This window comes from Alternaria triticimaculans, assembly GCF_023758025.1.
Source record: "Alternaria triticimaculans strain BMP 0046 chromosome Unknown scaffold_3, whole genome shotgun sequence".
Taxonomy (NCBI): Eukaryota; Fungi; Ascomycota; class Dothideomycetes; order Pleosporales; family Pleosporaceae; genus Alternaria; species Alternaria triticimaculans.
This window is the reverse complement of record NW_026055960.1, coordinates 1,426,221-1,438,302: the sequence shown is the minus strand read 5'-3', so window position 1 is coordinate 1,438,302 and position 12,082 is coordinate 1,426,221. Positions and strand designations below refer to the sequence as shown.

Genomic DNA, 12,082 nt, shown 5'->3' with positions numbered 1-12,082 from the left:
AACTCTGTTATCGCCCACGCGATTCGAAACAACGCGTACCACGTTTCTAGCACTGCCACAAGATGCAGGAACCCGTCCAATCACGCACGTGTTTCTATTCTTGCTGTTCCTGACTAGTGTTTTAGCGCACCCCCTCTGGGGCAAGCGTCGCTAAGCTTGGCAAGCGTCCGCGTGTGCCGAGCCCCTTGCCTTGGGGATCAGGTCGAGACTCATAGAGCCGCTCTGCTCTTCTTTCTTTCCTCATCAACAGTCTTCGTTGTACAGTCATTCTTTTAGAACCGGTCTCTTACAGTCACTCTTTAGACTATACTATCGTTAATACAAAGTCGCCGTTTCTACCACGTTTCCATCCACCTTTTCAACCAACCAACACTCCCACTTCAACCGCAACTATGCTCGGACGTACCGTTTTCGCCGCGACCTTCTTCGCGCTCGCTCAGTTCGCCATGGCTAGCCCCCCTGGCTGCCTCCTCGGCGCTGTCAACCAGTACGAGGACCCGTCCGACATCAAGGCTGTCTGCAAGTCCAAGGACCTGAGCTCAAAGGTGGCGGAGCTCTGCGGCAACGATGCCGAGGCTGCCATGGAGGCGATCGCGGACATTTGCAACGACGTGGATGTTGATGTTTGTAAGTACAGCCTTTCGCAGCGGATGCGCTGTTACACACCGGACGAGAAGATCAAGCACAGCAAACTCTACTTTCCATGATCGCATGCTGACAGGACCTGTAATAGCAACTGCCATCTCCTCCGCCTCCGGCTCAAAGACCGCTACCGGTTCATCCCACAAGCCCACCGGCACCTCTGGCTCTACCCTCGTCTCCATTTACCCTACCGGCTCGAACGGACAAGGAAGCAGCAACGGCACTGTCCCCGCTGCCACTGGAGGACCCAAGCCCTCTGGCAGCGCGACTGGCTCTGGTGGTCTCCCCGAGGCCACCGGTGCTGCTGGCAAGGTCGAGTTCGGCCTTGCCGCTGTTGTTGCTGGCTTGATGGTCGCTGCTTTGTAGATGGGAGAATGATACATGTTGCGAGTGAGATAGTGTGCAGATATGGAATAGATGTGGAGCATTGGGCTGTTTATCGAAAATGGAATAGAGGCGTAATTGCATAAACGGGAAGAATGCTGCACATCGTGCTACTCACAGTCACTCTCCTCGTGCGTTACTTCTGCTTAGTGCATATGCAGCATGCGATGCTTCGAATCTTACTAAAGTTCCGACATTGAAGGATGAAAGCAAACTCGCTCTACCTAGCAAGCCACAACAACAATCTACATGGGGCTATTCTCCTACTGCAATTTTACCCGGAAGCGTTGAACTCAGTAGTAGCGATTCTAGACCACCGCGAACGATGCCCGATATCCGGGGGGCGCGGTTATACGGCCACCACAAACAATTTCCACCACTTTCTCTAACAATAGCCATTACCTAGCTGCATGGTCGTATATCGGGACCCAAACAATGCGCGCATTGCTACCAAGTTCATGCTTCCAGGTTTCACGAAGCCGCTTTCTGCTGTGGGTACTAAACAGAGAAAGTAGATCTGTGAACCGCTGGCTACGTGCCCCGCCTCAACCCCCCACCCTTCCTTTGAGTCATATCTTGCGCCATGGAACCTCATTTCAAGCAGGATGCTGCTGGAGACTCTAATTATTCATACCTCAACTCGCTACATGGATTACTTTTGCTGCTGATATAAACCGTCATTTTTTCGGCTTAGTCATACATCAGATACAACCCGTATCTTTCCGGCAGAATGGCCGAGCGGTCTAAGGCGCTAGCTTCAGGTGCTAGTAGAGCAATCTGCGTGGGTTCGAGTACGTTCTCCAACAATTAAGACGTTGTGACAGTCACTAACAGCGGTATAGATCCCACTTCTGTCAACATCCTCTTTTTTGCTCTTTTGACAACTCGAGAGTTTACAAGGAGCTAATGCTTTTTTTGACAAGCTCGTAGCATACGAGCTGCAAGCCTGCGCTATGATCGAGTAGAGTATAGAATAATGAATGACGTTGCGTTTCTGTGCGCGATTTATGGTGCCGATAAGCCCTTGCGTAGGGGCTATGTTATCTTCACTCAACAGCAACTACTCTACTTAGCTTTTTTTTAGTCCGCAGATAGTTCCTCAATCTGCATGTCAGAAATACGCTGTTTATACAGTAAGGCATGAATTCAAATACGGATAGCTACATGTACAGATCTGTAGCCCTAAGCATAGTAGAGTATACGCGCAGAAGACAATACCTAGGTAACAGATGTATGATGAAAGACACGGAGAAGTAGACAATCGAGTATTGTTTAAACGCGTTTGCGCAGAGTATATGATTATCGCCATCCCACGAAAGGAGACCCCATGTGAATTAGCCTGCGTTCCAGCCGAACAACCACATCGCTTTCTTGAAGTACGTCTTTCCGGTTCTGTGGCGCCTTCCATGCGGTCATCAGCTCAACGACTGCAGCCGCCCTGCGCTCAGACAAGCGTGGAAGTTCGGCAAATCCGTTCGCTTCTCTTGACTCCAGCGCCCTTGGCAGGTCCTCGTGCCTGTAGGATGCATAATATGCGTTGTAATGTAGACTAACATTCTGGTTAGTGACGATATAGTTCTGAGCATCCCGCCGCACATTCGCGTTGGACTTCGAGTGGGTGTTCTCAGTCATGGCAACACCATGCGCGTATCACATGCGCACCCATATAAGCCCGCCAAAAGCAAGACTGGCATAACGCCGGCCGTGTTGGTGGCATATGAATCTGCGAACCTTGCTTTAGTGAACCTCCAGGCTCGGTAGACGTACCATCGTCGGCGCTTGGAGGTTTGTCAATGGCCGTCCTTCTAGTCTAGTGAGGTTGAATCACGAGTGCGAACGCAACTGCACACGCATATTACTGCACTCGGATCAGCTCCTGTCTCTTTTGAAGGCCCAATGTAGTGCCGTAATATGTGTTGTCCTCAGGTGGAAAACCCCCATCAAATGCATACCTCTCGCGCAGTGGTATCTCTTACTTTTTTTATCCTGGAGAGGGAATCGCGGAAGTCTGTAGCAGGGAAATCGCGTTGGCGCCGTTCCGCTTAGCGCTGACACCCAGCTCACCGTAAACATTGGCTTAATAATTGGGGGAGGTGCAATTGGCTGCGCGCGAGTAAAGACGCCTTAGGTGGAACTAACGTCCATTGGCCATCCAACAACGAACCGCTAGTGCTTTCCTCGCACAGTCACCGTTATCAGATGTAGTATATTCGAGTTGTGCGTTCGCGTAGCTACCCGCTCTAGCATCTCGATTATCCCCATAGTCATACAATAGGCGACCGTTCCAACAACTAGCTCATAAATGAATTCGATAGGTCTATAGGTCTTTCGGAGTGTAGTCCCGCGTCCCTGCGGTTCGATCATGACATATGCACCCGTAGTCTCGAAATGTTGCGACGAGTTGGTAGGTTACGAAGGATATTCAGCTCGACGCCAGGACCTCATTCCAGTGGTGATGTGATTCATAATGGCTGCTGGCGAGTTTGGTTGTGCAAATTTGCCTATCTCGAGGTCCGCCGTTCACGCATCCCAGAGTGTTGTGACCTTGTGCCTTCTTCGTGATTTCATCTCGCTCCTTCTCTTCCTCGATAGAGTTCTCTCGGAAGTCATGTTCCGGTGCTTATAGCAGGCACTGGGTTACAAATCTATTCGCGGAGCGGCTCCTGCACATTGAGTGCGTCTCGCAGGTCTCGGCCTCCAGGAAACCTGTGTTGTGACTTGTCAGCGATGCAACCATTTGCTTATCCTGTCCGTGAAGCTGGTTCCGTTCCACTGTTGATGGGCGCGGAAGTGTCCTCCTGACTGCTATACATAGCTACCTTTCCGTACCCTACTGTTGTGCCGTAATCAGTTCAGCTGTGATAGGCTCTACGCTGGTGCGTCTCGTCAACCACAAGTCCAACAATGAGTTCTGACCAGTGTCAAACTTGAGGTATTTTCATCTCGGTGTTTTGAAAGAAGGCGTGCCCTCAATTGGCCTCACTTATGCGCGTGCCCAGCATATTTTTCCTCCATGTCGTTGGGTCTCCAATCGTATCGTAGTGGAGTAGGAAGTTTCGTTCATGGAGGTAACATGGGAGCTCTCTGGTATTGCAAAGCAGTACCATCTCTTTCTTTCCAAACTTTCGGGGACTCCCTCTTTTAAAAGGTTGTTCCCTCTCCTCTCTCTTTCTCTTTCGTATCATCATCATCCGATCGAGCCATCCCAAATACCAAAAGCTTCCTGATCTTTACCATCATTACCCATCATTCCACTGTCGTTTGAAGGCCGCAGTACTCCCTCACCACAACTCATCATTTCTCATCACACCACCGTCATCATGATTATGAAGACACACACTGCCGGCGCCAAAAGGCAGGAATCCAGATTCTTGCAAGATTGGAGGCAACCAAACAGGACCTCTCCTCCGACTTCCCCTTCTCCTCCCACCACACGCCCCACTACGCCATCATGGCGGTCGCCATCAGATGATTCGCGAAGCCGATCATCATCAGAATCCTCTTCCTCTTCGTCCAACTGGAGGACGGGGTCACCACCTCGACCCATCCGCAATCAGGCAGGACTACCACCACCTGATGAGCTGATGGAAGGGGATATCGTCTACCTGACCCCAAAGACGATCCCAAAGTCCTCCATCATTAGGAGTCACGTAAACCAGAGCGGCTTTGAAGATCACCCTATAGTCGTCCTGGGTAAGGAGAGACGAAAGGGCACCATGATCGTCAGTTTCCGGCTGCTTACCACCTTCAACGGCCACACAGTTGAGGAGAAGAGACAAGGCGATCGAAGACATCAAAGAAAGTTCTTTATGATGGTTGATAACCATCAAGATAGGGTTAACTCCACTATCAACCCGGTAGCCAAAATGGCTCCAGGTTTCGATGCGTTGAAGAAACGGAGCTACGTCAACCTCTCTCGTAATTCTCGGTTCGAAGTAGAATACGAGTATCTCGAGGCCTTTGGAAAGGATCCACTGCGGAGGCTTGACGCCAAATCAGTCTCATATATCAAGAGCGCACGCTTCGACACCTAAATTCCTCTTCCGACAATGCCGAACGCCACCGATGGCTCATGCCTGAAGGTCCCCGGCTCTTTTCTCTCGACAATGCTGATCGCCACCGATGGCTTACGCCTGAAGGTCCCCAGCACCCTTATATCGACAATGCCGAACGCCACCGATGGCTTACGCCTGAAGGTCCCCGGCACTCATCCCAGCGTCAAGGTCCGAATCCCTAAAGGGTTGTCGTCTTCCCGGTACGTCTTGCGAAGTCGTACGGATCCGAGTTGCGCATCAACGACCTCCAGGCTGCACCATGTGCTGGCAGAACGACGAGTCACAGTCTCATGTAGTCTTCTACCGGGCGATTGTAGCTGGGTGATCGAAGGATGGTGCGGACGCGGTTGGATTGTTGGAGTTCATAACGTCTGCTTGCGCCGCTGTAGTACTATAATAATTAATGTCTCATTCGTTAAATCTCTGCATGCTCGCTTCGTGCTCGCTTCGTGATCACGAATATCGGATAATAAATGTGTCGGGGATGGATGTGTTGTGTGCGAAATTTGTGAGGGGACGTAGTTGCGTCATCCCGCACTAACTACGGTTGCGCGGTCACACTAGCGCGTACACATACAACATCGACCTGAACTTCGCTCAGTGTTGATGCAAACACGTTCCTGAGGTTGCCTAGTCTTCTGATCATCTCAGCCGTACACGCAACCGTATCTACGGTGCTTCCTCATGCTGAGCTCAGTTATGACCTACCTAGGTATACTCAGGTAGTATCCTGTGTAGCGCAACCAACAAAGGCGATGGCTACTGACGACATATTATTTCGATCTCAAACTACAATATACTCACTCATTCTCGGTCTAATATTGTTTGTCCTCGTTACAGAGACTGCACACACCTTTTCTTTCTCGCCAGTCGCTCAAGGGGACAGTTTCCACCACATCAAATGATCTCTCACTACCTACGCTCTGTATCGCTGTTGCGATGCTCTTCCTTTTGATGTTTTCTTCCGTCACTCCCACGTTATCATAGCCATGGCGACTGTACCACTAGCCGCGAAGGGGGTCGACTGATGGCCTACGAAAAGCCTCCCTTTCATCCGTTCATGGACGTTGTACCAGTGAATACAAACATGACAGCGAAGGCAGTGGCGAGATGACATCAGAAACTACAAGAGCTATAGAGCTGGTAGTTCTATGACGTTCACTTGCGTGCCTTGGCCGCCTCTCTCTGAGCCTCTTGGTATATCCTTACGCACAAGCCATTCATTACTAACGCACCCGGAGTACTCTCAAAAGCGCATTCCAAAAGTGCATGCACTCTTCAACTCCTAGCAAGTTCCTCGTCCACTACTTTGCTCACACCCAACTCTTGTTCGCTTCCAGGTCTGGTCTCGCTGGAACCTCGTGCGACCCCCTTTTGCAGCAGTCCCATCATATCGTTCTAACAACCGCGCAGGGTCTCCTTCTCTTCGATACACGCTATCCGAAGTAACTTGGGTGCTGGATCTTCCTGTATCTGCTACCATACTTCCGCAACCACAGCGCCCTTCAGCCCGTTAGCACGCCCTATTCAAACCATCTTACACCTGACATTCACCGCGCCTTGGTCACATTATCCCTACCTTCTGCTCTGAACACGTGCACGCCCGGATTTGAGCTGCTACATAGCTCTCGCACTCTCTTTTCTCCCTGTGTCATAGAGTCAACGCTCACCACCTACAATCGGCGTACAGTTTCGACTGCGAAATTCTCCTGGCCCGGCCGCTGACGAGTCGATAGAAGGAGATACCGAAGACTTGTTTTCAGGTCTTGACTCTGCGCACATAGTCATCCAGTCACACGAGCGACCACACGAGCCATCTGCTTCTCGACCGAACCTTGAACGTGCTTCATACGCTTACGATCATACCACGCACTCTTTCTCTGGCGGATACGAACTCGACGGTCTTTACCCCTGCCGATTATTACACTACCATCGCAAGTCAAGAGGAGCAGGTTCAAAATAATATGGGGGCTGATCAGTATTCTGGTATCGTGAACAGCCCTGTCGACCGAGTTTGCAATGTGACTGAGCATGAAGCAGGCGCACTCCTCAGCGTGGACAAGGGGAGAACTTCCAATAGTCCGTCGAACACCATGAATGAGTCAGAGCACGACACCATGATGTACAGACTGAAGGAGCCGACCCAAGAGCTAGGATTGGAGCAACGCAGTCACGAGCCCGCCGTCTCCGATGAGCTCACGAGGCGCATACCAAAGCTGCCGCTCAGTGCGGAGGCACCCCTGATACCAAGTCTGGAAACGGAGTTTTCTACAGCGACGGAAGCGATGCACTCAAACTCGAGTGCGTTGACCAAGAACACGATGGAACATGCAGCTCCAACGTACCACTCACCGCCACAGCGACGGCATGTTATGTCTCCCAATGGGACAAGTCAGAGGCCTTTCTCCACTATAGGATCTTCTGTGTCTTCCTTTAGCCCTGTCCAGGACAAGACCCCGCCCCTTCGACGGACTCACAATCCCATTACCAGCACACCCGTTGTTGGTAAGGTTTACTTCATCCCTGAGGGTGGTTACTTTCCTGCCTCAGTCATTCACATGCAGAAACAGCAAGAAGGCTTCTTCAAACATCCAGTACTTGTCACTGATGTAGATCATGACTTCGCGTACTTCTATGCTCTTACTAAATCCCCACCAGCTGCCATTGGAGAGATGGCAATGTGCCTACGCATGGGCAATAGTACAGCAGATGAAGGTGTCTACACATTAAGACTGGCGAACGGCTCACTCCCCATGCAGACCGAGACATGGATGAACCTTGAACAGCGCTTCTACATCGAGTGTGAGAACTTGAATGATTGGGCGATTGATGTTCGTATCGATACGGTTGATTTGTGGAAGCTGTGGAGGCGCGTACAGCAACTGGAGGCACGCCAGAATCGTTTCCTCTACAAGCCACTTCCACGAGACATGAGTTTATTGCAGCCTGGAACAGTCGTCATGTTGTTGAACAATTCGCAATCATCGACTCTTGGCGCCCCTGTCCTCATAGTGGAAAACCAGTACCCTTGCCTCCGCTATCTGCGCATCAAAGAATTTAGCGATAACCCTCACTTCAACCCAACATCACGGCGCACTACTGGACCACCTCGTCATCGGTGTTTGGAAATCTGCAAGTACCCAAAATGGGGACATGATGGCACACCAATCATGTTGGTCGAGTCTGATTCCCCTGAGATGCGTGAGTCGTCTTATGTTGAGGTATACCCAGCTCCCAGTACAAGCACTTTCGACATGTGCAAGACCTGGTGCTGGCCGCCGGTAGTCATTCAATCCCAGTCGATGGCTATACTTCGTGGTTATAGCTCATTCGTAGGAGCGCGCTTCAATTTCCAGACGACTTCACGGTCGCTATTTGTAGGGCCGACAACCCCACTCAGCAACGGAGTTCCACAAACCCAACATGGCAACGTGGGATACCCGTCATTGCCACACCAACATGGCTACCAGACAGCCGTGCCTCCTCCACCGCCGCATACTTCGTTGGGGTTTCACCAACCTGTCCAAAACAGTCAACTCACTGGCGTTTATGGACATGCTGGCGCCCCGTACTCACCAAGCATGTATCAGCATTGTAAGTGACACACAGTATACTCTGAATACAGATGAGTGCTGACATCAATAGGCCCTACTATGCTGTTTGACGGCTATGGCCACCCTTATTCGCACATGTAATTGTTCGCACTGGTTGGTTTGGAGAGGATGTTGATTCTATTTGGCCCCTCACGGTTCGGGCAGGATTGCTAGGTGATCTAAAAGTAATGTAAGAGCGTCATCTTGGTGAAGTTGTAGTTGTAGGAGCACTCTGTAATTCAGACGATCGTCTTGTATGACATCTCCTCATCGATCGTCGGTAGTTCTACTCTCTTGCGACCGCTTCATAGTGTTGATACCAGATTAATCGACATGTAGTCGTGTTCTCCGTGCCAATAGACGCAATGTGAGCACATCGGCTTTTGGTAGGTGTGCATGTTGTCAGGGCCTTAATACAACCCTCAAGCTCCTTCCTCACCTGCCGCCTTTGCCCAACTGCAGATACAACCACTCTCCCACTGAACCACATTACGTCATGAACAATTTCCTTCGTCCTCTGGTATATTGTGACTGCCGCTCTCTTCTCAGTAACCGCATTAGCCGTCACCGGTGGTACATTCGGCAGAAGGAGACACCGCAGAAGGCCCTCTCCCGTATCGTACATCAGGAGAGGAAGGCCAAGCAGCAGGTAAGGGACTGCCAGTACCGCTTACTCGTTTCGCAATAGCAGAGAGATTAGACCGCGAAACCCAGAAGCTCGACCTGGATGCCGGAACTGGGCCTGATCGCCGCGCGCATCACCCGAGCCGCAGAAACGCCAGTAAACATTACCTTGCGAGACCCTTCTCTTACTATGCACATCCCTCCTCGAGACGAAGGCTACCCAAGACAGCATCGTTGAGATTGAAGGCCGAGGGCGAAATGGGTCCTTCGGCGACAGGCAACCGAATACGCTCCACGCAGTCGCCGACTCGAGTCAGAAACAACAGACTTCCTCACTCTTACGGTCTCATCCCACAGCGACTGTCGTTGAGGAGCGCCATTGTCGCGTGGCTACAGATCCTCGTGTAAAATCTTCCGATGCCACAAGCCACCAGGGTCGAGATTCGCTCTCAACGCTCGCCGCGGGATGCCTCAACCTACTATAGTTGACGATACCCGCCATCCACGAAGACACTAGTCAGCACTATCACGCCTTCGGTTCGCACCTTGTCGAAGGACCCGAGGTCTAGTCCTGTCTCCACAAACGCCTGAAGATCCAGAGCAGCTCGTGACCCGTCACGATCGAAGAAGCCCATCGCGACCCTCTTCTATCTTATCGTCTACCGACGCTCGCCGCCTCACCGACATTTCTACACCGAGCAGAGTGCGCTGCTAGCCCCACCTAGGAAACCATATGCGTCGAGGAAAATATCAAGTCCAATAATCGGAGGCAATATGGGTGGAGATAAGGTATTCAGAAGTCACAAAGTGAGGGGAATACGCTCAATATCGGCGTGGCACATGGCAATGTGCAGCCCCTGTTGAAACAGGCTGCAAATGAGATGCGTGTCAGGGACTGCGTTTCGAAAGCCACGCTGACTGCGCTCTATCGAACCTCATTTAATACGCGGGTAATGGTTGTGTGCTGCACTGTCATCCACGCGAGCCGGAAGTAGTGCCTAAAGACGACATCTAGAGGTTCGTCGCAGCGCGTGGACGTCTGGGCATCTACAAGCGGAAGTGCGTGGGCAGATGCCTCGGTGTTACACAATATTGCATCGTTCACGCCAGCGGCCGCTACTGTAGGCAAAAGGAATCGGTTGCCACGTGTTGATACCCCTGGCACCACGGCATTATCTTGACGAAAGCCTGCATGAGTCGTCGCGCTCTGAGGCTGCCGTAAGCGCCGAAGATCTTCGCCCTGTAGAGCGACCATGGGATTCTTGCGACGATAACCTAACGATAATTCTCTCGCGGCTAGAGCGGGCAAGCTTCGAAAATTCTAAAACCCTTCGAAAAAAAATTGACCCCAGATCAGCAGTATGGTCTGATGTTTGCCAGGGTAACGGCATTTGCATGCGGCAAGTCGGGATCTTTGGCGGCGGAGGATGCTGCACCGGCATCGCTTCGCAATCACAGAGGCGCCGGGGGCTAAAGAGACGACGGTCGATTCTGATGATCCGAAGCCTTCGCTGGGATGATCAATACACTTGCATCGTCGTTTTCGCTGAGCTTGGCGAGAATGAACCTCTACTCATCCGCTAGCGGCGTCTGCGCTCGCCACGGAATGTGGTTGAACGGGAAGGACCCTTTGCCAACCGCCCTAGAGCTCCGGGAGAACGCTACGATGCGAGCGAAGAATGCATTTTCGTCCCTGTGTCATCATCGCGTGGCTCCAAATTAGGTCCGCGCCCACCGCCAGTCTGAAACGCACGGGTGGATGCTTTTTTTTCTTTGACTTGTAGCACGTGCTGCATCACGCCGGGCAGCTGGGCATCGTGAGCGGGACTATTCCGGAGGAGATTGTGGCGGACCGTATGGTGAGCGTATCGCTGCTTGGCCTGGAGATGTCGGCTATACTCTGCTTACCGTGCAATCAACGTAGAGGGATCTGCAGCAGCGCAGGCGTAAAGAGGCTACGACTCGTGGGAGTTAAGTCGGAGCAATGCCGAAAGCGACAACGATGGGCAGATTGGGCACACCGGAGGCTTGAGGCTTGAAGGGTCCAGCATGGCGGAACTGTGGCAGTAATGCGGGCCACAGCCAAGGAGGGCGATGTCTCGCATGGACGGGCAACGATTCGCTGACGCTGAGGTGGGGTTGCACACGTGGAAAGTGCGGCACATTTACCACTCTCCAGGCTGAGAAACACGACAATCTCCGCAGGCATGACCGGCCCTCACAGTCAGGCATCGATCGACTGTAGACGAGATGTAGATCTGCCGAGCCTCTTTACACATGATGACGCGCGGACATGGTTGCTCGCAGTGCAGCGTCGCGAGATTTGACAAAGATGCCGTCAGCGATTTGAGTGCGCCCGACCAATGCAGCACCTCCTGCATGTCGAGGAACGCAGGCATGCTGACCACAGCGGACATGGTGCCAGGCAAGGGTGCAACGTGCATTCCACGTTTTGGTGGCCTCAGCAGCAAACCTCCGGGCCTCTCAGTAACGGCGACGTGTTCCACATGGCCGTGGCACAGTACGACCAGTTCGTGGCAGCGGTCGCCACCAGAACGTTACGCGAAAACGGGTCCTGCCAGGAGGTGAGCAAACGGCGGTGCAGATGCGAAACCTGGGTGTCGCTGGTATGTAAGAGGCTGCTGTGTCTGCGCAACGGCGCTTTGCTGCCTGGGGCGGCTTGGTGACACAGGTCGGTGCTCTGGGACAGGTTTGTGGAAGGGGCAGCTGTCTGCGTCAGGCCATACTGTGGCAGCAGCCTCTCTCAACAGAGCACAGAGGCAC

The 12,082-nt window shown here is 52.2% G+C and overlaps 2 protein-coding genes and 1 non-coding gene across 3 annotated transcripts; all 3 read left to right on the top strand.

The window, feature by feature from the left end:
* Positions 1–392: 392 nt before the first annotated feature.
* J4E78_003169 (uncharacterized protein) lies at positions 393–1,008 on the top strand (the record flags this gene model as incomplete). The annotated part of the gene is made up of 2 exons (XM_049363809.1): positions 393–627; positions 734–1,008. The coding sequence occupies 2 exons, from the start codon at positions 393–395 to the stop codon at positions 1,006–1,008; spliced, it is 510 nt and encodes a 169-aa protein (XP_049224474.1).
* A 742-nt stretch (positions 1,009–1,750) lies between these two features.
* J4E78_003168 lies at positions 1,751–1,841 on the top strand. The gene has a single exon. It is a non-coding gene; the product is annotated as a tRNA-Leu (tRNA).
* A 2,636-nt stretch (positions 1,842–4,477) lies between these two features.
* Positions 4,478–5,060, top strand: J4E78_003167 (uncharacterized protein; the record flags this gene model as incomplete). Its single annotated transcript, XM_049363808.1, has 2 exons — positions 4,478–4,483; positions 4,584–5,060. 2 exons carry the CDS (start codon positions 4,478–4,480, stop codon positions 5,058–5,060), a joined length of 483 nt encoding a protein of 160 aa, XP_049224473.1.
* Positions 5,061–12,082: the final 7,022 nt, after the last annotated feature.